Genomic DNA, 22,224 nt, shown 5'->3' on the forward strand with positions numbered 1-22,224 from the left:
ATTGAATTACAATATATCACCTTCATATAATTTTATGATAATATAAATTTTTTTAATCTCTGAATAATTTGAATTAAATTAATAGAATATGTTAAAGGGAGTTTATCGTAATTCAGAATATGAACTTTTGGAAAAAGAAAATTATAAAAGCAACTATTAATTAAACTTGGGATTATGAAAAAACTAATTAAAACTCAACATCACTTATAATTTGACATGATTCCTTCAGTAAAAAAATTCAAATGGATTTTTATAAAAATTATACATAATTTTAAAATTTTAAATTAAAAAATGAATTCTTTTATTTTAAATAAAAACATTATTAAATAAATTAATTAAATTAAATTTTTATAAAATTAAAAAATATTCCACTTATTCACTGGTTAATGCGTACTATCCATTATTTTTTTAAATAATAATTAAAAATCGAGAATAGAAACTTAAAATCTCTTAAATTTATTCAGATGTATTTACCACCGAATTAAGTCTATAAGTCCATCTATTTGAAATTTAAAATTTTATAAAGAATTAATTTAATTAATTTTATTTATTTTAAAAATTAAAATTATACATAATTTCATAATAATTTTTTCATAAAATGAATAATGTTAAAAAAAGAATTAGTGAATTATTAATCTAATTAGTATTAAGTTAAGTAATACTAATCTACAAAGAAAAAGGAATATGATTGAACAAGTGGAATCACATGGGTACTAATTTATTATAGTTAGCTTGTTAATGCAAATTCTTTTGCAGCTAAAAGTAAAAAATCTGTTATGATTAGTTTACACAGTATTGATTCCAAATCGTTAATAGTTTATATATAAACAAGTTGATTTATACTATAAAGATTAGTAGTTTTTTGTTTCCTTGTTATCATACAAATAACTAAATTATATAAATAAAAAGACTTGAATGCGAAATTTTCTTTTTTTTATATATATATTAATAAATATTGATAAAAAAAAAAACCTCATTTAAACTGTTCTCTCTTTTTATTGGATATATTTCAATTAATCATTAAAAACAATATAATTATTTGCATTAATAAAGAATAATTCATCTGCTCCTACATTAATTGCCTTTAGACATAACGTTAAAAAAAACTCTCCCTACTTGGAAAAGTCAACAAAACTGTTGCTTCCCTTGTTTAAACATCATGAGTAACTCCGGCAACAACGACAAAAGAATTTGTTTTTTTAAAAGACGATTATAGCCTAAAATAAATTATTAAAACTCGAAGAGCAAACGCAAGTTAATATCAGAGCCCGATTCCAACAAATAGTATCAGAGCGTGGTCGGAAAGGGAGAAGTGAAAGCCAGGTCTGAAAGGGAAAAAGGTACAAATTTAGAAATAGTTTGTTTTAGGCTTTCTCTACAAAAACAGAGAGCGAACTTCTCGAAAAATAGGAACTTCTTTGTTGCTGAACTTAATAGTTTACATATAAACTAATCTGTTTTGGTTAAACAAGTGGTCTGCAACTTCTTATGCGGGAAACACATAGTAACTTTTTCAGTTTCTCCTTTCATAAGACACCATGCAGATTTAAAAGTCTACAAACAAATTATATATATAGATTGCTGTTGAGACAATGCAGGAATCTAAAATTCCCCTTTTAACTGGTGTGTTCAGCTACTTGATGGGATAACCAAGGCTACCGACTAATTTCGCCACCATATCCAACTCTTTCTGGTCGATTCGTCCATCTCGATTTTCATCAGCCAAGTAAAGCGCCTCCAGAGCTCGAACGGAAGGAGCTTTAGATCCAACGGACTTGAACCCTTCTGTAAGCTCTTGAAAGTTGAGAACACCGTCTCTGTTACGGTCAGCTTTCAAAAGCATTCCTTTCGCTTGCGCTTCAGTGTAAATAACAACGGGACTTGAACGTGGTATGAGCTTACTGGCCATTCTTGTGTTATTAGAAAGAAGAGAGTAAGAGCTGTAGATGTTTAGCTAGCTAGTTGCTCTCTGATCATGATCAGAACCAAAGTCTAGCTAAGAATTTATAGAGAGGGACAGAGAGGGAAAAAAGAAAATGAAAAATCCAAAGGATTGCCACTAATCTTCTTTGGGAAACGGTTAACGAAATTCTTGAGAATAGCAGATTCTTCCTCGTGTTTCATTCTTACAAAATTCATTGCACCTTCCAGGAATTGGGAATAAGCCATTTGCGTAAGCAAGAGGTTTCTTCATACGTCATGCTGGGGAATAATATAAAAAATTGCAATTTCCAAATTTAATTAAACATATCTACAAAATGGAAGTTTGCTAAAGAAAAATTCATTTCCTAATTAAATTAAGCCTTAAGATTTTTAGCCGGCCGCCCTATGATGGGTTTGGCCCGTCAGTCATCCATAGTCCACCTAATATTCTTAATGATTAAATGCTTATTTTGCACAATTATATTAAGGGAAAATTACTTCTTAGTCCCTCAGATTTAACGTAATTAACACTTTTGTCCCTCTATTTTGGTGACCCAACACTTAAATCCCTCACTTTTTCTTCCGTCCAAATTTGTAGTCCTTCCGTCCATTTAAACCGTTTGGTCAAAGAATCAAAAGTGAGAGGTGATAATTTTTTCCAAAAATACCCTTCTCTTAATATGAAATTCCTTTTTTTTTTTTCTCTTTCATGCTTTCTCCCGTTGGAGAAGAAGAAGAAGAAATGCACCAAGATGGAGAGAGCGTACCCAATAAGAATAAATTCTCAAGATTACAACTTTCTCTGAAATCAGATGGAACAAAACAGAATAAATAAATAAATCAATCAAGAAAACAAAAAATGGGAAATTAATGGACCAATAATCAACAATATCTGCACATCTTCTGCAGCCTTTGTTTTAAAAATCCCACAACCCAGAAAGCTCGAAACAAGGAAGACGTCTCTACCCATTTGAATGTTGCAGACCATCAAAGCAAAGAATCTAGTTGCAGAAATGAATCATAAAAATAAATGCTTCAAGAGTATGAAAGTGGGCAAGAAGAAGAAGAAGAAGAAGAAGAAGAAGAAGAAGAAGAAGAAGAAGAAGAAGAAGAAGAAGAAGAAGAAGAAGAAGAAGAAGTTGCAGAAAAGAGGGTAGGAAGAAGAAGGAGAAGAAGAAGGAGAAGAAGGAGAAGAAGAAGAAGGGTTATTTGGGTTTGGGTTTAGTGAGGGTTAATTTTGTCAATTTACGTGTCCCAAACGGCTATTTTGGACGGAAGGACTGCGAATTTGGACGGAAGAGAAAGTGAGGGACTTAAGTGTTGGGTCGCCAAAATAAAGGGACAAAAGTGTTAATTACGTTAAACCTCAGGGACTAAAAAGTAATTTTCCCTTATATTAATGATATTTTTAAATATTTATATTGATTATATAAACTCAAAGTGAATAATGTATTAAAATTTAATTATAATTAATTATACGATAATTTTGAAATTATATATAACATATCTTTATAAAGTATTAATAAATATGTCATATCTCCCCTATAAATAAAAGTAATAGAGGCAGAATCAAATGAGGATAAGAATAGTTGTTCTTTAAACCATATTTAAAATATTTGAAAACTTAGACCTAATTTCTTAAGTGCTAAGGCTCTTGTAAACGATACAGGGGGTAATTGTTGCCAATGAATTGCATCCTTTCATCCTGTATTTTTATTTTTTTCTAAAAAAAAATAAAATTGTTTTATTTTTTTTTTTGCCTACTGGTGTAAAAATCTAAAGTTGTTTTTGCTAATTTGCAATATTTAAATTTTTTAAAATTATTTATAATTATAAATTTTATTATAATTATATCAATTTTAGAATTCAAATTAGAAGCATGCACATCTTGTTACGTGTCAATACTTTATAAATTAAAATTAGAGGTAAAAAATTTTGAATTTTTTTTTACTAATAATTTTTTATCTACATATTATGTAAATATAATAAAATAATTACCGTGTTGCCAGATACTTTCCCTAATTTGACTTCTAAAACCGAATACAATTATAATGAAATTTATAATTTTGAATATTTTACTAATTTTTAAAGATTTAAATTAGATAATTTTTAATGCCCAATTGACTTTTTTTTTTTTCAATTATGAAAAAGTTTCTTTTAAAATTTGGATCAGATTCTTAAGTTTCATGTTCTAAATTACATATACTCGAGAATTAATATGTGCTTGTTTAAATTGTTTTGACACTTCCTTCACTTTGGAACACTTAGTTTAACGAAATCATAATTTTCCAAATGCATCAAACAAAAAATTGTAAAAGTCAACAATTTAAAACTGAAACATAATTGATTAAATACCTAACTTATAAAATGATTAAATATAAATTAACTATCTCTTAATGAAAAAGAGATAAATAATGTTATTTGTTACTGATTACACTTATTATGTTAATTTTTTATAAAATAAGAAATTCCCCTAATAAAATGAGAATAATTTGACCATTTATAAAAACTTTAACTGCAATCAGTAAATTTTAGTTATAATAAGTAAACTTTAAAGTTTATTCAATAATAAGTAAGATTATTTTATATTTAATTTTTATAATTTTTTACAAATTTAGATATGTTTTAATTTTAGTTAATTATTTAATGTGTTAATACAAATCGTTCGAGGGTATCGCAAGAAATTTGTCCAAACCCAAATTATATGTCATAAACACGCGCTTTTATAATCACAATACGGTTATTGGTTTCAGACTCTTCCTCTGAAATTAGTCTCACCTTTATTCCGTTTTGGGATCCTTTTGCTCGGTTTTCCTTCCCTTCTTCTTTTTCTCTTCTCTTCTCACCTGCACCTGTTCTGTCTCCTTTTGTCCTCCTTGTTACCTTATCTAACTTTCCCCCTGCCTTTATGTCGACTTCTGTTGAGCATTTAAATGAATTGATAGCTCTTACAGAGAATCTTAATTGCAATGAACTTTTTTATCTCTTGAAGAAAATAATATGAGCAAGATCTTATAGAAGAAGTGTTTAGCTGGAAAACTTATCACTACAAGACTGTTCAGTGCCACCACAGTCAAAACAATTCTAACCAAGTTGTGGTCTTTGAAGAATGACTTCTCAGTTGTCTCCAAATGTAACAACATTTTTCTTTTCTCATTTGAGGATGAAGGAGATGTCCAGTATGTCTTGCAATTTCGACCATGGTCGATCCGGAACATCTTGCTGGTTATCAACGAATGGCCCCATCATATAGCATTTGATGAAATTAAGTTCCATGACTCTCCTTTTTGGGTACAAGTTTCAGGCCTCTCTCCTAATAAGATCACAACTCAAAATGGCCGTTCTATTGGGAATTTCTTAGGTTAATTTATAGATCTGGATACTGACTTTATGGACAAACCCAGTATGGCTATTTATATACGTATTAGAGTTTTGGTATCTATTCAGAAGCCTTTTATAACTGGATTTCATTACAAAAGCTCAGATGGATCTGTTCAATGGGTTTCTATAAAATATGAGCGATTGCCGGATATCTGTTTTAATTGTGGAATGGTGGGGCATTTCAGCATTAACTGTTCCAATCCCAGGAAGCAGCCGTTACTTCTCTCAGCTGGGAAAAGCATAGCCTTCGGTCCTTGGATGAAAGCATCTTCGCCCAAGAAAAGAACACCAACTCCCATCTCAATCTTGCAATCAAGGAATCCCAACAAAGAGCATATTACCTCTGGAGATTCTATAAGTAAGGAAGATAAAGCTTACACAGGGGCTTCATCTAGCCATTCAAAGGTCATATCTGATCATATTTCTCAGCTCCCACCATCAAGGCCGATCAGCCGATGCTTATCGGACCACCACCTCGAGCAAATCAGTCAAATCTCCCTTTCTCAGCATTTAAAGCCAAGCAGCGAAAGTAGTGAAGGGAAAGACACAAACCAAAGGGAACTTGGTGATGTTATAAATTATGTCATACATCCACAAGTCTCTAGCCATGAGCTATCTTTAACTATGACAAAAGAATGCAATGATGTCCCCTCCAGATCAGAAATCCCACAATTCTTCAAACGTTATTTCTCTTCAGTCCACAATAAGGAGATCAATTCTGAGATGCTTTTTGAGAAGTTTTCGTTTTTTATTGAACATGTACAGTTGGGTATAATTAATGCTCTGGATACCCTAAGACAAGCAGAGATGAAGAGACAACGACAAAAGGGAAATGAGTCTGATATTATGGGTCCAAGTTTAATGAAATGTGGGCCCAGGTGTGTAACATGTCAAAATCAACATATGGGCTTAAATTTCACACTTGAGATAGATCCACAACAAGCCCATCAGACCTTGTTACCACGAATGGATGGGGCTTTAGTAAATCTAGGTAAGAAAGTTGATCTTGGTTCTATCTCTCCTTCTCTGGACCTAAAAGCCTTAGACCCAACTCCCATTTATCCTTCCCTAAAAACTCAAACCTCATCTCCATCCTTAAGCCCAGAAAATAAAAAACAACTTTCTCCCCAGCTCTCATCCCAGCTATCCTTTGAATCTTCCCCGCCCTCTTAGAATAACCGAAAATTAAAACTGAAAGCTCATCTCTCAGCTCTCCAAATTGAAAGGAAGACTCTTGGTCCAGAGGAAATGCTCTCCATGGAAGAATTAATAAAGATAGTGAGCATCATGACTAATAAATATGAAGAATTCAATGAAGCAAAAAGTACAGTACCAGTGCTGGAAACTAGGCCTCAACAAGTGCAACATACTTCATGTCGTACTTGGAAGCGTCTGGCTCGATCCTTAGCTCCTTCGCAGCATCATGTCATCATTCAGGAATTAGTTGATCCAAAAACAGATACAACAAAGGGCTTGAGTGTTTCAAATAGCTTTCGTAAAAGACAGTTCCAAGCTCTTCCAGATGACAACTCTCAAGGAAAAAAATTCTGACAGTACTCAAGTGACAATTCTGAGGTGGGGGTGGCTAACCAAGAATGGCCCCAAAGTGGACCATGAAGCTTCTTAGCTGGAATTGTCAGGGGTTGGGGAATCCCCTAACAATTCGGCACCTGAGAGGGATGTGTGCATCCCATTCCCCTGATCTTTTGTTTGTTATGGAGACTAAGAACTCTGATCATTTTGTAAGAAAGAAGCTTCAACTGTGTGGTTTTGTGAACATGCTTTTTGTTAGTCCAATAGGACGTTCAGGAGGGCTACTAGTGGCTTGGAGAGATCATCTCAATTTTACTATTGAAAAGTACACCTCCTTCCTTGTGCATGTAACAATTTCTTATCAGCTTATTAATAAAACTTGGTCTGCTCTTTTCTGTTATTTTAGTTGTTTGGACATAATTTGTATTGAGCAATTTAAGTTCCTTCTAGACTATCATCACAATCTTCGTGAAGCTATCTTATTAGTTGGTGATTTTAACTGTGTGTTGAATTATTGGGAAAAGAAGGGAGGCAATGTTGTTAACTGGAATGTTGTTGATTCTTTTCGTTTTCTCATTAACTCTCTGGGACTTACTGATTTGGGCTTTAGAGGTCCCATTTTCACTTGGAATAACCATCGTGATGGCTCACTTAATATTCAAGAGAGGCTGGATCGCTCGCTAGCATCAATCAATTGGATTCATCTCTATTCTAGTGCAGTTGTTGAACATTTAGAGGATTGGGGATCTGATCATCGTCCCTTGTTGGTTAATATCTCTCCATCTATGCCAAAAGCAAAAAGATTATTCTCTTTTGATGCTCATTGGATATCCAAGCTAGAGACCTTTAGAATCATTGAGCAAGCCTGGTCTTCATCCTTTAGAGGTGGCTTTGCTATGTTTAATGCATATTCAAAACTGAAAGCTTGTAGACAGGCCTTAAGTGCTTGGAGTAAGAAGAACCTATCCAATTCTAAAGCTCGGATTGAATCTCTCCAACAGAATCTTAACAGCTTGAAAGTTAACATGCATACATGGGATTCAGCTTGCATCAAAGCCATTAAAAAAGAGCTGATTGTTGAAATAAAAAATGAAGAGAAATACTGGGAACAGAAAGCAAGGATCAACTGGCTGAAATCAAGGGACAAAAATACATCTTTCTTTTATACAAGGGTGATCCAGAGACGTAAACAGAACTTCATAGTGGGGATTGAAGATGAACAAGGAGTTTGGAAATCGAAGCTGGAGGACATTCAAAGGATTGTTACCGGTTATTTTCATAACATTTACACATCCTGCAACCCAAGAGATTTTCATTGTATTACTGCAGGATTTTCTTCACGGGTCTCGGAGGAGATGAATGCTTCCTTAATTTCCCCTTTCACATTCGAAGAAGTTACAAAGGCAGTTTTTTCCATTAACCCATCAAAAGCTCCAGGGAAAGATGGTTTGTCTGCCTTATTCTTTCAGAAATACTGGAACCTCATTGATAGGGATATTTTTCAAGGGGTTATGGAGTTCTTTAATAATGGTCGAATGTTGAAGACTGCCAACCATACAGTTATTTCTCTTATTCCCAAGGTCAAGTCAGTTAAAACCATGAAAGATTTTCGGCCAATCGGCCTTTGCAATGTTTTCTACAAGATTATTGCTAAATTTCTTACTTTGAGGCTATAACCTTTGATGACTCTGTAACGACCCGGAAACCGGACCGCTACCGGCGCTAGGATTCAGATCGACTTAAGATCGCCGAAACCCGTAGCAAGCCTAACATACATCCTGTACATCTGATAAAATCTCATACATGATCATACATTTTCATAAAAATTTTAAACTTTCCATATACCAAGCTTGACCTGTGCATGCATCGTAATTGTGAACATATAAACCCCATACTAGAACCCTCATCAAATGCTCTAGTTGGGTCAACATTACATATGTCAAGCCTGATTCATCATATTTCATCAATAAAATCATTTACATAAAGATCATGTACAATAGGGATTAACCATACATTAGGGCCAAGCACAATACTAATCCTCATTACTTTACTTTACATTACATTACATCACATTAATGTCCATTAAAACTCTATTACATGATATAACCATTACCCTTGCTGACTTCTTGGTCTATCCTGAACCTGCAAACCTGGGGGTTAGGGGAAAGGGGTGAGCTACAAAGCTCAGTGAGCATAACAATAAAACAGATTATTAAATACATGCTTTCATGAAATGCGTCACATCACAAACAATTCACATCAAGAATGGACTTGTCACCAATGACTCTCTACATAATCCAATGTGCCCGACCCTCGACGGAGCTCCTCAGGACTTTCGCTTAAACATAACATAACATATCCATAATGCCAGGGGCATAGAATGGGCCTCGATCTGGACTTTCTCTTACTCTGTGCCAGGGGCATAGAATGGGCCTCGACCTTCCATACCATATCATATCATATCATATCATATCAAGGGCCAATGGGTCATCCAATATCCATCCACATCAACATCATATTATGCAATGCGTCATATTCGTGGATTCTAATGCAATACAACTTATTACATACACAGCATTTATGATGCATGAACATGCTCAAAAGTTTATTTGCTTTGAAATAAAGAGTTGTGTTCTACTCACATCTGGCTGACGCTGGACTAACTCTGAAGCAGCTATCTCACTGCTGAACAACTCAGTTCCTCAGGTCCGATCCTACACAGGTAGACTCAAATGAGGGACCAAACATACTCTAAACAACTCCCCAAAAACCCCCCTAAAACATCATAAAACATGCCTAGAAAACATGCAAAGGAAGGCTGGGCAGGAGACTTTCAGCGGCAGGTTCGGCAGCCGAAGGTCCCTACAGATCTTAAAGTCAGGCACTTTCGGGGGCAAGGTTTGACGGCCGAAGGTCCTTCCAGAGCCGAAGGTCACTAACCTTCGGGGGCATATTCGGTGGCTGAAACTCCCCTCCAGAGCCGAAAGTCCAACTTTCGAGGGCGAGCTTAGGCGGCCTAAAGCTGCCTCCATAGGCAGGTTCGGCGGCCGAACATGGCTTCGGCGGCCGAACTTGGGTTCTCCAGAATGGCAGAACCCGATACTGCCTCTCACATTCAGCCACCAAAACCTCTCAATCATGCATTCAACTATTCTAAAACATGCATAAATACTTATTCAAGCATATAGGGGCATAAAACTAGCCTATACCCCAACAAACATCATCATAGCATCACATAAACATACATTTATCATTTAACTAACATAAACCCTAACATTTTACTACTAGCCTAAACATGCATCAAAACCCTTAATCCCTTCTTAAAAACTTACTTAAAACATCATAAAAGACGTGGATCTACACTTACCTCTTGAAAATCGAGAGGAGATGCGATCCCAAACTCGGAGATATGGAGGAACAAGCTCCGGGGGTCTCCAAGCTTCAAACTTTGATCTTTAGCTCAAAAATCTTCAAAACAACGTAAAACTCATCAAAAACTTGAAGAGATTGAAGACAAACAACAAATCGACCATGGAAGAGCGAAATCTCACCTATGCCCGAAAATAGAGAGAGAAAACTCGCCCATTTTCGAACAAGGGGCCTTTTATAGGTGGCTGGCCAGACCACCTTCGGGGGCCAAAGGTGCCTCCGCAAGAGCCCAATGTTCGGCGGCCGAACATGAGGTTCGGCGGCCGAATCTGGGTTTTCCTTCCTTAGTCTTTTCTTTCAAAACTCAATTTCTTTCTTCATTAAAACCACAAAAATATATAAAAACATTTTATAAAAATATATTTTACCCTTCTAGGGGGTTCCGACATCCGAGATTCCGCCGGAAAGTAGGAATTCCGATGCCGGGGTCTAGCTGGGTATTACAGACTCTATTGTGGGTGCGGAACAGAATGCCTTCATTAAAGGCCGCCTGATTTCGGACAATGTTCTTATCTGCCATGAGATCATGCATAGCCTTAAATTGAAAAAACATGGCAAGTGGGAATGGCAATCAAGCTAGATGTGAGTAAAGCATATGAATATGTGGAGTGGTCTTTTTTACAGCATATGTTCTTTTGCTTTGGCTTTCATGAGAAATGGATATCTTGGATTATGCAATGTGTCTCTTCAGTAACCTTCTTTCTTCAAGTTAATGGCCATCGCTTTGGGTATCTAACTCCAACAAGAGGTATTCGACAGGGAGACCCTTTATCCCCTTACCTCTTTCTCTTAGTAGCGAAAGGCTTTTCTCATGCTTTAAATAATTCGGCCATTAGAGAGTTATCTGCTTCTCGACATGGCCCATCTATATCGCATTTGTTGTTCGCAGATGACTCCATCTTATTCACACAAGCAACTATGGTGCAAGCAAATATAATCCAATCCATTTTGAATAACTATTCAAGAGCAAGTGGGCAATCAGTTAACTTGGCTAAATCAACTATCATGTTCAGTCCCAATACTTCTTCACTCTTGAAGCAACAAATTTGTTCTTCTCTGAGTATTCATAACTTGGAGGTCAATGATCGTTTTCTAGGTTTACCTGCTCATTGTTATAGATCTAAAACTCAAACATTTGGTTATCTCAGAGAACGCATTGAGAAGACATGTGTAGGGTGGAAGGAAAAGCTTCTATCCAAAGGCGGGAAAGAGGTGTTGATCAAAGCAGTATCATCAGCTATCCCTGTTTACACCATGTCCTGTTTTCGGCTTCCCACTGCCTTATGCGATAAAATTAATAGCATTGTGAGCAATTTTTGGTGGGGTCAATAGCAAAATGAAAAGAAGATCCATTGGGTTGCTTGGTCCAAACTCTGTGAATCAAAGGGTGAAGGAGGTTTAGAATTCAGAGATATGGAAAGCTTCAATAGGGCCTTAATTGCTAAACAAGGTTGGAGAACTCTCTAATCCTAACTCTCTTTTGGCTAGAGTTTTAAAAGGTAAATATTATCCACATTCATCCTTCCTTCAAACAACCTAAGGGAATAGGGCATCATAGGGATGGAGGAGTGTCTATGGAGAAGAGAAATTCTCAATCAAGGCATTCGCTGACATGTCGGTAATGGAGAGAACATCTTCTGCAAAGAAGACGTATGGGTTCCACTCCTTTTTCCAGGCAAGCCACATCTTAAAGAGGGACATAATACAGATATAACTCGGGTGGTTCAGCTTATCAATCCATCTTTCAAGCTTTGGGATGCTACTATTTTGTCCCGAAACTTTGAGCCAGCAGATATTGAGAAAATTAGAGCCATTCCTCTCAATATTTTTGCTAGGGAAGATCGATTGGTATGGCACTTTGAGAAAAGCGGAGTTTATTCAGTCAGGTCTGGTTATTGGAAGGCTAAAGATTTGAGTAGACGGGCAGCTATGGAATCTAATGGTAATCCGAGTCCAAGTTCCTCAGCTCACAATTCTTGCTTTTGGAAGTCTCTTTGGAAGACTAGTGTTCCAAGTAAACTTCGGATTTTCCTATGGCTTTTTTGCTTGGAGCGGCTACCTTGTAAAGACCTCCTTCATCATCGCATCCAACATATAGACCCGGCCTGCTCTTTTTGCAGAGGGAAGGAATCTATTGATCATATCTTTTTCTCATGCCCTCATGCTATCTCAGTTTGGTTTAATTCTCCATTGCAAATGGACAGAAGTTTGTAATGTTCTTTCCCAGGAATCAGATTCAGATAGTCTAATACAATTTTTTGCCTTCTTTCTTTGGCAAATATGGAAAGATAGGAATGCTTTCACATTCAATCATATATCTAAATTGGCTGAAGAGTCTGTTAGCTTGGCAATCAGAAGTCGAGACGATTTTAGAGAAGGCACCTCCAACCCTCCTCTCCCCTCGCATTAATCAGAAATGGATCAACAGCTGTTAGTTCATCAATCTCAACTCTCTTGGCAACCTCCTCCTCTCGGTTTCGTAAAACTTAACTTCGATGCAGCTTGGGACAAGAATTCAAATTCAGGAGCCACTGCAGTTATTATTTGTAATCCTTCTAGAAGTGTTATTGACCGGTGTTGTTGTTTGTGGGCCTCTATCTCAGACCCCTTACAATTAGAGAGCATTGCTTATTGAGAAGCACTTCTTTTTGCTAAAAATAGAGACTTCTCTCACTCTATTATAAAAGGAGATTCTCTTATCACAGTTTAAATATGTAGGGGTAACCCAGCTCCCTTTAGTATTCAAGATATTATCTCTGACTCGTTAGATATAGCTAAATCCTTTCAATCTATCTCTTTTTCTTGGGTACGTCGGGCTCACAATCAGACTACACATCTCTTTTATAAAAAGTTCATCAAAAATAGTTCATTTAGAGTTAATTTCTTATATCATGTGAACTTTATCTTCTCTTTGCCACTTGATGGAATTTAGCAATAATATATATCTTATGAAAAAAAAAAAAAAAAAAAAAAACACGCGCTTTAGTTTCAACTGCACAACACCTTTCTGTTTATTGGACTGTTTAATACAGTATTCCCATCGTCCTGTGATAATAACATTTCCAATGCTCAGGCTCAGCCACAAATCAAACTCTTCGTCCGGTTCATTTCCCATTTCTTTCTCGTCGACTATGGAACCCGCAAAACCCTCAAACCCCCTCTTATCTCTCTCCACATTCATCCACCAGCAGTGCCTCCGGTTGGGAGCCGAGCTTACTACTCGGCTCGGTGATACCACTCGAGCCCTAACCGCCAATCTCCCGCCGGGGCCAACTATCAGGCGGCTACGCCCGCAGCCTCTTTTCGCCTCTCTCTCGCAGCCGAAGCACGCCGCAGCTGCCAGCACGCTTAGCTCAGACCACGTGGCGAAAACGCTTGCCGGCACGGCAGTGTACACAGTGAGCAATACCAACAATGAGTTCGTGCTCATCTCCGATCCTGATGGAGCCAAATCAATTAGCTTGCTCTGTTTTCGCCAAGAAGACGCCGAAACCTTTCTCGCTCAGGTTAGTACGTCTATACTATACGCGTATTTCTATTTATATTATGATTTGTTTTGGCCTTCTTCTGTGTTATCTTTTCCGTTCTTATTTGTTAAGGTTCGGCTGCGGAGAAGAGAATTGCGAAGTAAGGCTAAGGTTGTGCCTATCACTCTTGATCAGGTAACTATTTTTAGCTTAATCTATTTTCCAATTCCCTTGTTTTTCTTTTTGGGAGTATGCTAGATAGTAGATATATACATTGCAAGGTTAAGCTTGAATGCTGATATACTTTGAGGCTTGCTGACTAGAGTTCTAAATCTAATGCAGTGGAGCATGTAATGGCATGGAAGGTTGCATGTATAATGACTTGTGTTGATAAGTTTTATTGTCCTGTTCCTGTGCTCTGACTCTGAAAGTGATTGTTAATATTTGATGGCGTATCTTATCACTGAACGTAGTCCTTTCATTATCTCTTGCTATAAAAAAAATTATACAAAAATAGCTTCCACGTTCTGCAAATTTCAGCAGACATTGGTTGATGGTTAATGACAAGGTTTGGTGGCTAAATGAATGAATTTAATATGCTGTGCAGTGTATCCTATAGTTATTAGACATTTAGCTTTCGTTGTTATTTTGCATCCAAATCTGTGCAATTTTTGTTTGCTTTCTTCATAGGTATTAACCATGCATTTTATTTTCCTTCTTGAATGTTATAGGTGTACATGTTGAAGGTCGAGGGAATTGCATTTCGGTTTTTGCCTGATCCAGTTCAAATAAAGAATGCATTAGAGGTCAGTTCTCATGAATACTTGCTTGAAAATCGCCTTTTAGATAGACTCTGAAAAAAATTCATAGCAAAGAACTTTGTGGCATTGTTATGCTACCACAAACCATTGCCCTTTTTGATTTGGAAGAATTGGTTACAATGTATCAGATTATATCTTGATTTTGACAGAATGACTAGAGTACTTTTACAAACTCTCATATTAGTTTCTTGCTGGTTTACATGTATGTCATTGAAGTTGCTTGCTCCTGTAATTATGCTATTGTTCTCTCTGAGCTCGATTCTGTGCTAATGAAGCCCCATGTTAGTATCCTTTGTATACATTCCATTAGCAGAACAGGAACATGATAATCCTCATTGGTTTGCTTGACCTTTGGGTTGCATGAGGAGAGAAAGCTTAACTAGAATTTGTCAAATGATGTTATAATAGCAATCTGTATATATTGTGTCTAAACTTGAAATCTAAAATATGAATATCGATGTTATTTTACCAGCTAAACTATATTAGACTAACAATAGTCTTTTGTGTTTATCAGCTGAAAGCTGCTGGTGTCAACAGTGGATTTGATGGAGTTCCTGTTTTTCAGGTAGTTTTGAACCTGTTGCATATTATACAGTCCATCCCTTTAATTAGATGCATGTTGAAAGTTTATTATTGGAAATGCCTCTAATTATGGAATGTGTCACAGAGATGATTAAATATCCATATGCATGCACGTTTGTGCAGAGACATGCATAAGCTTAGCTATAGTCATTCCCAATAACTTTTCCATAAATCAGATGACTCAGGTACAGGGGCCATCTTGGTTTCCTTGTGCTGTGTATGTATATATTCTCATTTGTGGGTGTGAATGTATAATGTTGTGCCATATTAATGTTGCCTCATGAACTTTTCTGTCTGCAGTCAGACCTTCTTGTTGTGAAGAAGAAAAATAAGCGTTACTGCCCAATATATTTTCAAAAGGTGTGTTCGACTTGTTGAGCTCTGTATGGGAGCCATTGACTGTTCTTGGTGTGCATCATTTTTAGATTTAATTATGATGCACGTCATTTTTCGATTTAAATTATGAATGAATTGACTACTGGCTATCTTCTTCCTGATATGCAGGAAGATATAGAAAAAGAACTGTCAAAGGTTTCAAGGGCTTCAAGAGGGCTTGGTCTTGCTCAACATATCATGGTATCAGAAAAGGCATCACTTCCTTTACTTTTTCATTTAGAAAAGTTTGATTTCACAAGATTTAATAAATACATGCCCACACACTTCCATAAAACACTCACTAACTTTCACATCTGAAATGCATTCTTGTTTTCGTTTATCATAAACTATACCTCAACTACATTTAGAAAGAGAACATTTTCACATGATGTGATGGATAAAATAAGTAGAAATATGTTGCAGTCTGGTTCTAATGAATTAAACTTCTGGTAGAAATGGAAAGACAGGCTGTCCTTTTAAGGGGGGAAATTGAATTTTGAAATTTATGTGCCAGCCAATGAATTGGTCTCTAATAGAAATGAGAATGATTGGATGAAATTGAAGAAATCACCTAGCTTGATGGTAAAGATCGAGTTGATACTCCAAGCTTTCTACCCTAAAATTTTTTATTAATGAAAATGTTATTTGAGTTTGCACAAATGCACATATAGCTGTGTGATTCATTTTGCTTGAACAGGTGGGGAGTTTAGAGGATGTTCTAAGGAAAATGGAGGTAATGAATCTGATGGTAGGATTTATTGTACATATTGTAGAAAGAAAATTGCAAGTTGAAATCTTGCTCTTTGGTCTGATGTAGATGAGTGAGAATAATTCAGGCTGGGAAGATCTGATTTTCATTCCACCTGGTAAAAGCTGCTCTCAACATATTCAGGAGGTAGCTAAGTTATGATGCATTGGATTGTTACTCCGGCAGATCATATGAATTAAACGGCAGCAAATATAACACGTTCCCAGTCTCATAGTGAAGCAGGTTGGCCATCATAACCAAGCTAATTGCCTCCTTTTCTTCTTCCTTTTTCTCTCTCTCTCACATACATTAGGAATAAGGTCTCACACTGTTTAAACTTCCTTTCATGAATGTAGTCTGGAGTAGCCTTTAGATATAAAGAAGAGATATCACTTTGAAAAGGAAAATAAGAGAATGAATTAACATTCAATTCAGTAAACTAGTCAGTGAACTAACACTGAATGCTTAATGAATTAACATTCAATTCAGTAAACTAGTCAGTGAACTAACACTGAATGCTTGACCTATGCAAACTTGCTGCACTGTCTGTACAGTATCAGACATTAGTGCTCTGAAACTAGACTCAATTGGTTAATCTGTTAATTGAATGACAAAATTTTCGAATGTTTCTCTCTTTTCATACTTGATTTAGCCTGATGATTTAGAATTGGGAACTCTTTGTTAACATATCTGCTAAGGGTTAGGTATGTGTTATTCATTTTTGCATAAATGGAGTGGAGCATTTGATCTAGCTAGTCAACCTTGCTCAGGCGACATTATAAAAGTGAAGAATGATGGACGTTAGGATTGGCATTACTTCTGATCATTATTCCCTAGTAATTCTTCCATTGCGGACTTTGTAATTTTGCAGACCTTCTCTGTATCAAATGATCAGGGAATTTTAACATGTTAATTTGCAGTTCTTGAAGATCGTCTCTGTTATCAACTAGTTGGAAACAGCAACTTCTGTGGTTGGAATGGGGAGGGTGTGATGCTGGTGAATGAACTAAGTGTGTCAATTCTGAAATTTAGCTAGGCATTTCACTTTTCTTTTCATTTTCAATTTTATTTTATTTTTTAATTCTTGGTATTTGGTTGAGCATTTTATTTTCTACTTGGTATTTGGTTGAGCTCACATACATCTAAACAATAACCTTCTTCGTGGTCTCGCCCAACAGATCTCGATTGATAAGCAGGAGAAACAATCATCCATCTCCCAATTAGACCAAATTTGCTTCAGTAAATAAATTCCAGGCCACAATGCCTTATCAGATGGAATAAACCAAATGAAGGAGAGAATAAAGAGAAGATAAACAAGGCCTCTTTGGGTTTGTTATATGATAAATCACCATGAATAGTGTGGAATAAGAATGCTTTCTCTAATATCCGTTTAAACAGCGCCACGTGGTTCGCTTGGGTCATGACGCTGGAGAAGTTGTAAACACGAACAGCAATCTGCATTTCCTCTTTTGAGCATCAAATGTTAAAGAAGCGTTGATGACTTTATGAAATGATCAAAGTGTAGTGTGGTCGCCTTGCCAATACTAGGTGGGATGACTCATTCAAACAAGCACAAGAAACAGGAAACGAATTAGCCAATCTGTCTATTAAATGTGGGACCATAATAGGTTGACATAGCTTAAAATTTGTGATAGTTTACCATATTGTGGAGTTGTAGTCGTGTAAAACATGATCAGAAATCATTTAGATGAGTTGTGAAATACCGATTTCTCACCTAAATCCCTTTCTAGGCCACAATTGAGAGTTGGGACTTTTAAAAGAATGGACATTATGATATTGTCATAAATAATAAAAATGAAAATTCCTAACGGACAAAAGCGACATTTCATTGCATGTAGGAAGTTGACGGGACAACCAAATAGTTGTTGGCGGTGCCTGCTTGGCTGCTAATTCTTAGATTCTTCCTCTGCATACCTAAGCTTGCCTCATCAATTTCTCTAATTACATTCCCAACCTTGCTACTTTCTTCTTATTTTTATTCTGTATACACAGATGCCAACCTTTTTAGGTTTGAACTTGCGAAATCAAACTATGTGAACTGTATTTTTATGGGTCGAATCTGCTTTTAATTTTCAGACCAACCGAGTTGAGATACATTAGAGGTTTAATCTAATTTTTAAGAACAAAGGACATGAAGGGAACTATGGGTCATATTGGTCATTTTGGGGAGATAATCTAGAATTATAACGGCACCAACAGGATGGGAAAGGAGTGAAGCTTTATTTTCTCAGGCCGTTTTGCCTTCAAGGCAAGGAAATAAAAAAGCACTGTACAATTGCCACATGGAGCTCTCTAAATGGTGTCACGTCCTTTGAGTTTTACTCTTTAATTCTATGCTTTGCTTTCTTAATCTTCTAACCACTGCCTCAATCCCCTTGTAAAATCTGCTAATCATCATTAATAATTACTATAAATAAATTTAAAACCGGGGAAGGTGGTTAGATATATATATGCTAAGCAAAGTCCTCTTTTGAGCCATAGCAGTACTTGTAGGATTAAAGATGACTGAAGGACTCAGCCTTCAAAAGATGATGAAGACCACTCCTTCTAAGGCTTTGGTTATCAGAATCAATTTGGTTTTTCTTGCTTTCTTTCTTGTCATCTATGCTTCCCTTCTTCTCCGGCCATCTTCTTCCGTCTATTTTCAGAATGCAGCCTCTCTTGTTAGGTGCTCATTACGCGAGTGCCATCACAAGGTAAGGTGAGCTTATTCACTTTTGTTTCATTTTTCTTTTCTTAATTGATTAATCGGTGTTTTTTGATTACCCATTTGCCTAAACTTGAACTTTTGTTGATGGAAACGGGTGTTAAGATGAAGACAGTCTTGGAAGAGAATCAAGCCACTAAACAGAAGCTAAAAGGAAACATGACCAAGATTGAGGTTCCAAGCTTCATGAACAATATGGGTAAAGGAATGAAGATTGGCATGGTCAATATGGATGAAGATAATGTTAGTGACTGGAAAATACATGGAGAAACTATACCTATTTATTTTGAAAGAGTCTCCGAGTATTTTAAATGGGAAGATTTATTTCCAGAATGGATTGATGAGGAGGAAGAATTAGAAGGCACGTCCTGCCCGGAGATACCAATGCCAGATTTTAAAGCTTACGATGATATGGACATAATAGTGGCAAAATTGCCATGCAAGTACCCTCAAGAATTGTGGAACAGAGAGGTGTTTAGGCTTCAAGTTCATCTCATAGCAGCAAATTTGGCAGTGAAGAAAGGGAGGAGGGATTGGAGTTGGAAGACTAAAGTAGTGTTTTGGAGCAAGTGCAGGCCAATGCTGGAGCTGTTTCGATGCAATGACTTGGTGAGACAGGAAGGTGATTGGTGGTTCTATGAGCCAGAAATGTCATGGCTGGAACAAAAGGTTTCGTTGCCCATTGGATCTTGCAAGCTTGCTTTGCCTTTGTGGGCGAAAGGTATGGCTCCGCATGAATCCTTCTACACTTTTTTCTCGTCTGTTCTTCAAACTTCATATCCATGCAATTTACTAAATAAAGAACAAAACGCAAAAGAAAAATCGCGCCAGGTAGGGGTCGAACCTACGACTTTCTGCTTAGGAAACAGACGCTCTATCCACTGAGCTACAGGCGCTGTTATTGTTAAGTAAAATTCATAGTACTATCTGTTGCATTTCTTTGCGTGCGTCCATGTCACAGAAATCAAAGACAGATACAAAGCAACTAACAACAGTAAACAGTTTTAGCTTTGCGATTGCTTTGCTTAGAAATGAAGCTAATTATTCATTCGGTAGTTGTGCTTTGACGTGGTCTTGTCCTCTTCTTTTTTTTTTTTTTTTTATAAAATTATATATATATATATTAGGTATCCCTAGACATCATCATTTCTTAGTACAATTTTATAAAATTATTTATTAATAAAAATATTGGTTTACAGGTATTGATGAAATATACGATATGTCGAAGATTCAGAGCACAACGAGGACAGCAAAGAGGGAGGCGTACGTGACGGTTCTCCATTCATCAGAATCCTACGTTTGTGGAGCCATAGCTCTTGCCCAAAGCCTCCGTCAAACAGGCACAAAGCGAGACCTTATCATTCTCCTCGACAGATCCATTTCCCAACCCAAACGTGACGCCCTTGCCGCCGCCGGCTGGCAAATCCGACTCATCAAAAGAATTCGAAACCCTCGAGCCGAGAAAGACTCATACAACGAGTACAACTACAGCAAGTTCAGGCTCTGGCAGCTCACTGATTATGACAAAATCATCTTCATAGATTCAGACATTATTGTTTTACGTAATCTTGACATCCTCTTCCACTTCCCTCAAATGACTGCCATAGGAAATGATGTTTGGATCTTTAATTCTGGGATTATGGTCATTGAACCTTCAAATTGCACCTTCAATTTTTTAATGGATCGTCGTAGTGACATTATCTCCTACAATGGTGGCGATCAAGGTTTCCTTAACGAGGTCTTTGTCTGGTGGCATAGGTTGCCGAGAAGAGTGAACTTTCTGAAGAACTTCTGGGCTAATACTACACTCGAGGCAAGTGTGAAGAACGAGCTCTTTGGTGCAGACCCACCCAAAGTTTATTCGATTCATTATCTGGGATTGAAACCTTGGAATTGTTATAGAGATTATGATTGTAACTGGAACATAGGGGATCAAAGGGTTTATGCAAGTGATGTTGCACATAAAAGGTGGTGGAAATTTCATGATGGGATGGATGAGAATTTGCAGAAGTTTTGTGGGTTAACAAAGCAGAGAAAAATAGAGTTGGAATGGGAGAGAAAGATGGCTAGAGAGATGGGATTCAGTGATGAGCATTGGAAGATATACATAACAGATTCTAGACGTAAACATTTGATTAATTAGAGAGAATTTGTAACAGATTCATCACATTTGATTTGTTTCCCATTTTTCTTTTAATTTTCCTTAGTATTGTCTTTGGATAGAAAGCTATATGGAATGTTTTTTTCCATATAAGTTATATGTGAATAGATAGCTATAAAGTAACATTGAGATTAATCACTTTGCCTACTTTCTTTTTCTATAAAAACGACATATGGACAAGTTGAATTTTACACCGTTTTAGTTGGCCATATGAAAAATAGAAAAATAGAGAAATAGATGATGGGGAGCAAGTTTGGTTGGACAAATCTATTTAGGTGTAATTACAAATATTTATAAAATATATAAATTTATATAAAAACATAGAATTTATTTTCATATGAGTTTGTGCTCTCTGTAGTTTCACCCTATATATTTATTTAAGAGTCAACAAAGTTCTATTAATTGAATCACCATTAGGGTTAGTAATCTCTAATTAGCCAAAGGAAAACATCATCTTCTAGGAGTGGGTAAAAGAAAAAGATTTGATGGAAAGAGCTAAAAGTGTGAATGATGTATGTTTCTTGCTTGAGTCATATTCAATTTGGCAATGTGTCATTGCACGAATTTGAAAAGGCTAGGTTGTTCCATTTAATTTCGTCATAAAATGGTAATTGCCATCTTATTAAGCAACAGACAAAGGTGAGTGAAGCAGATGATTAAGGAATACAACTCTTAATTGATTCTAATTGTAATGAGTAGTGGGCCTCTCTTTGGAAACAACCGAGCCCACGAATTGATTCTAATTCCAATGAGATAGTCCCAGATCTCTTTGGAAGTGTATTAGGATTTAGAGTGGTTTGTTTTTCTTTTACTTTTCTACTTAGTTATAATTCAATTTGTATTATAAAAAATAATAATTAAAATTATATTAGATGTTATATTTAAATTTAAATTAATAATATTATATTGTTCAAAAATCTTCTCTGTATATATATTTTATTTATATATTGAGAGCTGCAGCTTATTTATTACCAGCATGTCATTTTCATGACGCATAATGATCCAGGGTCCAGGCGGGCTACCCATGACATAACTACATAGGACTCATAAATGCATTGTCCATCTCAACACTTCTT

At 36.2% G+C, this 22,224-nt stretch overlaps 2 protein-coding genes and 1 non-coding gene across 10 annotated transcripts; 2 read left to right on the forward strand and 1 right to left on the reverse strand.

Annotated features, from left to right (window-relative positions):
• The first annotated feature begins 13,314 nt into the window (after positions 1 to 13,314).
• LOC110606702 (protein TIC 22, chloroplastic) lies at positions 13,315 to 17,807 on the forward strand. Of its 7 annotated transcripts, none has more exons than XR_006349481.1 (9): positions 13,315 to 13,772; positions 13,866 to 13,928; positions 14,465 to 14,539; positions 15,069 to 15,119; positions 15,437 to 15,496; positions 15,641 to 15,712; positions 16,209 to 16,244; positions 16,329 to 16,502; positions 17,438 to 17,807. XR_006349481.1 is itself a non-coding variant. In XM_021745635.2 (8 exons), the coding sequence occupies exons 1-8, from the start codon at positions 13,332 to 13,334 to the stop codon at positions 16,419 to 16,421; spliced, it is 891 nt and encodes a 296-aa protein (XP_021601327.1). In that variant the 5' UTR covers positions 13,315 to 13,331; the 3' UTR covers positions 16,422 to 16,899. The 7 variants fall into 7 exon arrangements, 1 of the variants encoding a protein (XP_021601327.1); XR_002486549.2 differs by lacking the exon at positions 17,438 to 17,807 and adding an exon at positions 17,180 to 17,340; XR_002486551.2 differs by lacking the exon at positions 17,438 to 17,807 and adding an exon at positions 16,964 to 17,163.
• A 146-nt stretch (positions 17,808 to 17,953) lies between these two features.
• On the forward strand, positions 17,954 to 21,283 carry LOC110606701 (UDP-glucuronate:xylan alpha-glucuronosyltransferase 2). 2 transcript variants are annotated; one of them, XM_021745633.2, is made up of 3 exons: positions 17,954 to 18,976; positions 19,093 to 19,708; positions 20,187 to 21,283. In XM_021745633.2, exons 1-3 carry the CDS (start codon positions 18,782 to 18,784, stop codon positions 21,128 to 21,130), a joined length of 1,755 nt encoding a protein of 584 aa, XP_021601325.1. In that variant the 5' UTR covers positions 17,954 to 18,781; the 3' UTR covers positions 21,131 to 21,283. The 2 variants fall into 2 exon arrangements, with proteins under 2 accessions (XP_021601325.1, XP_021601326.1); XM_021745634.2 differs by having other exon boundaries at positions 18,841 to 18,981.
• TRNAR-CCU lies at positions 19,811 to 19,883 on the reverse strand. Its single transcript has one exon. It is a non-coding gene; the product is annotated as a tRNA-Arg (tRNA).
• Positions 21,284 to 22,224: the final 941 nt, after the last annotated feature.

Source organism: Manihot esculenta, chromosome 18 (assembly GCF_001659605.2).
Source record: "Manihot esculenta cultivar AM560-2 chromosome 18, M.esculenta_v8, whole genome shotgun sequence".
Lineage (NCBI taxonomy): Eukaryota > Viridiplantae > Streptophyta > Magnoliopsida > Malpighiales > Euphorbiaceae > Manihot > Manihot esculenta.

Bases quoted from the DNA above. Each gene is read 5' to 3' on its own strand.
- LOC110606702 (XM_021745635.2), top strand. From the start codon at position 13,332: ATGCTCAGGCTCAGCCACAAATCAAACTCTTCGTCCGGTTCATTTCCC. The intron at 15,120-15,436 runs GTAGTTTTGAAC...TTCTGTCTGCAG, and splicing joins ATGGAGTTCCTGTTTTTCAG to TCAGACCTTCTTGTTGTGAA. The intron at 15,713-16,208 runs GTATCAGAAAAG...TTGCTTGAACAG, and splicing joins GTCTTGCTCAACATATCATG to GTGGGGAGTTTAGAGGATGT.
- LOC110606701 (XM_021745633.2), top strand. From the start codon at position 18,782: ATGACTGAAGGACTCAGCCTTCAAAAGATGATGAAGACCACTCCTTCT. The intron at 18,977-19,092 runs GTAAGGTGAGCT...ACGGGTGTTAAG, and splicing joins TACGCGAGTGCCATCACAAG to ATGAAGACAGTCTTGGAAGA. The intron at 19,709-20,186 runs GTATGGCTCCGC...ATTGGTTTACAG, and splicing joins TTTGCCTTTGTGGGCGAAAG to GTATTGATGAAATATACGAT.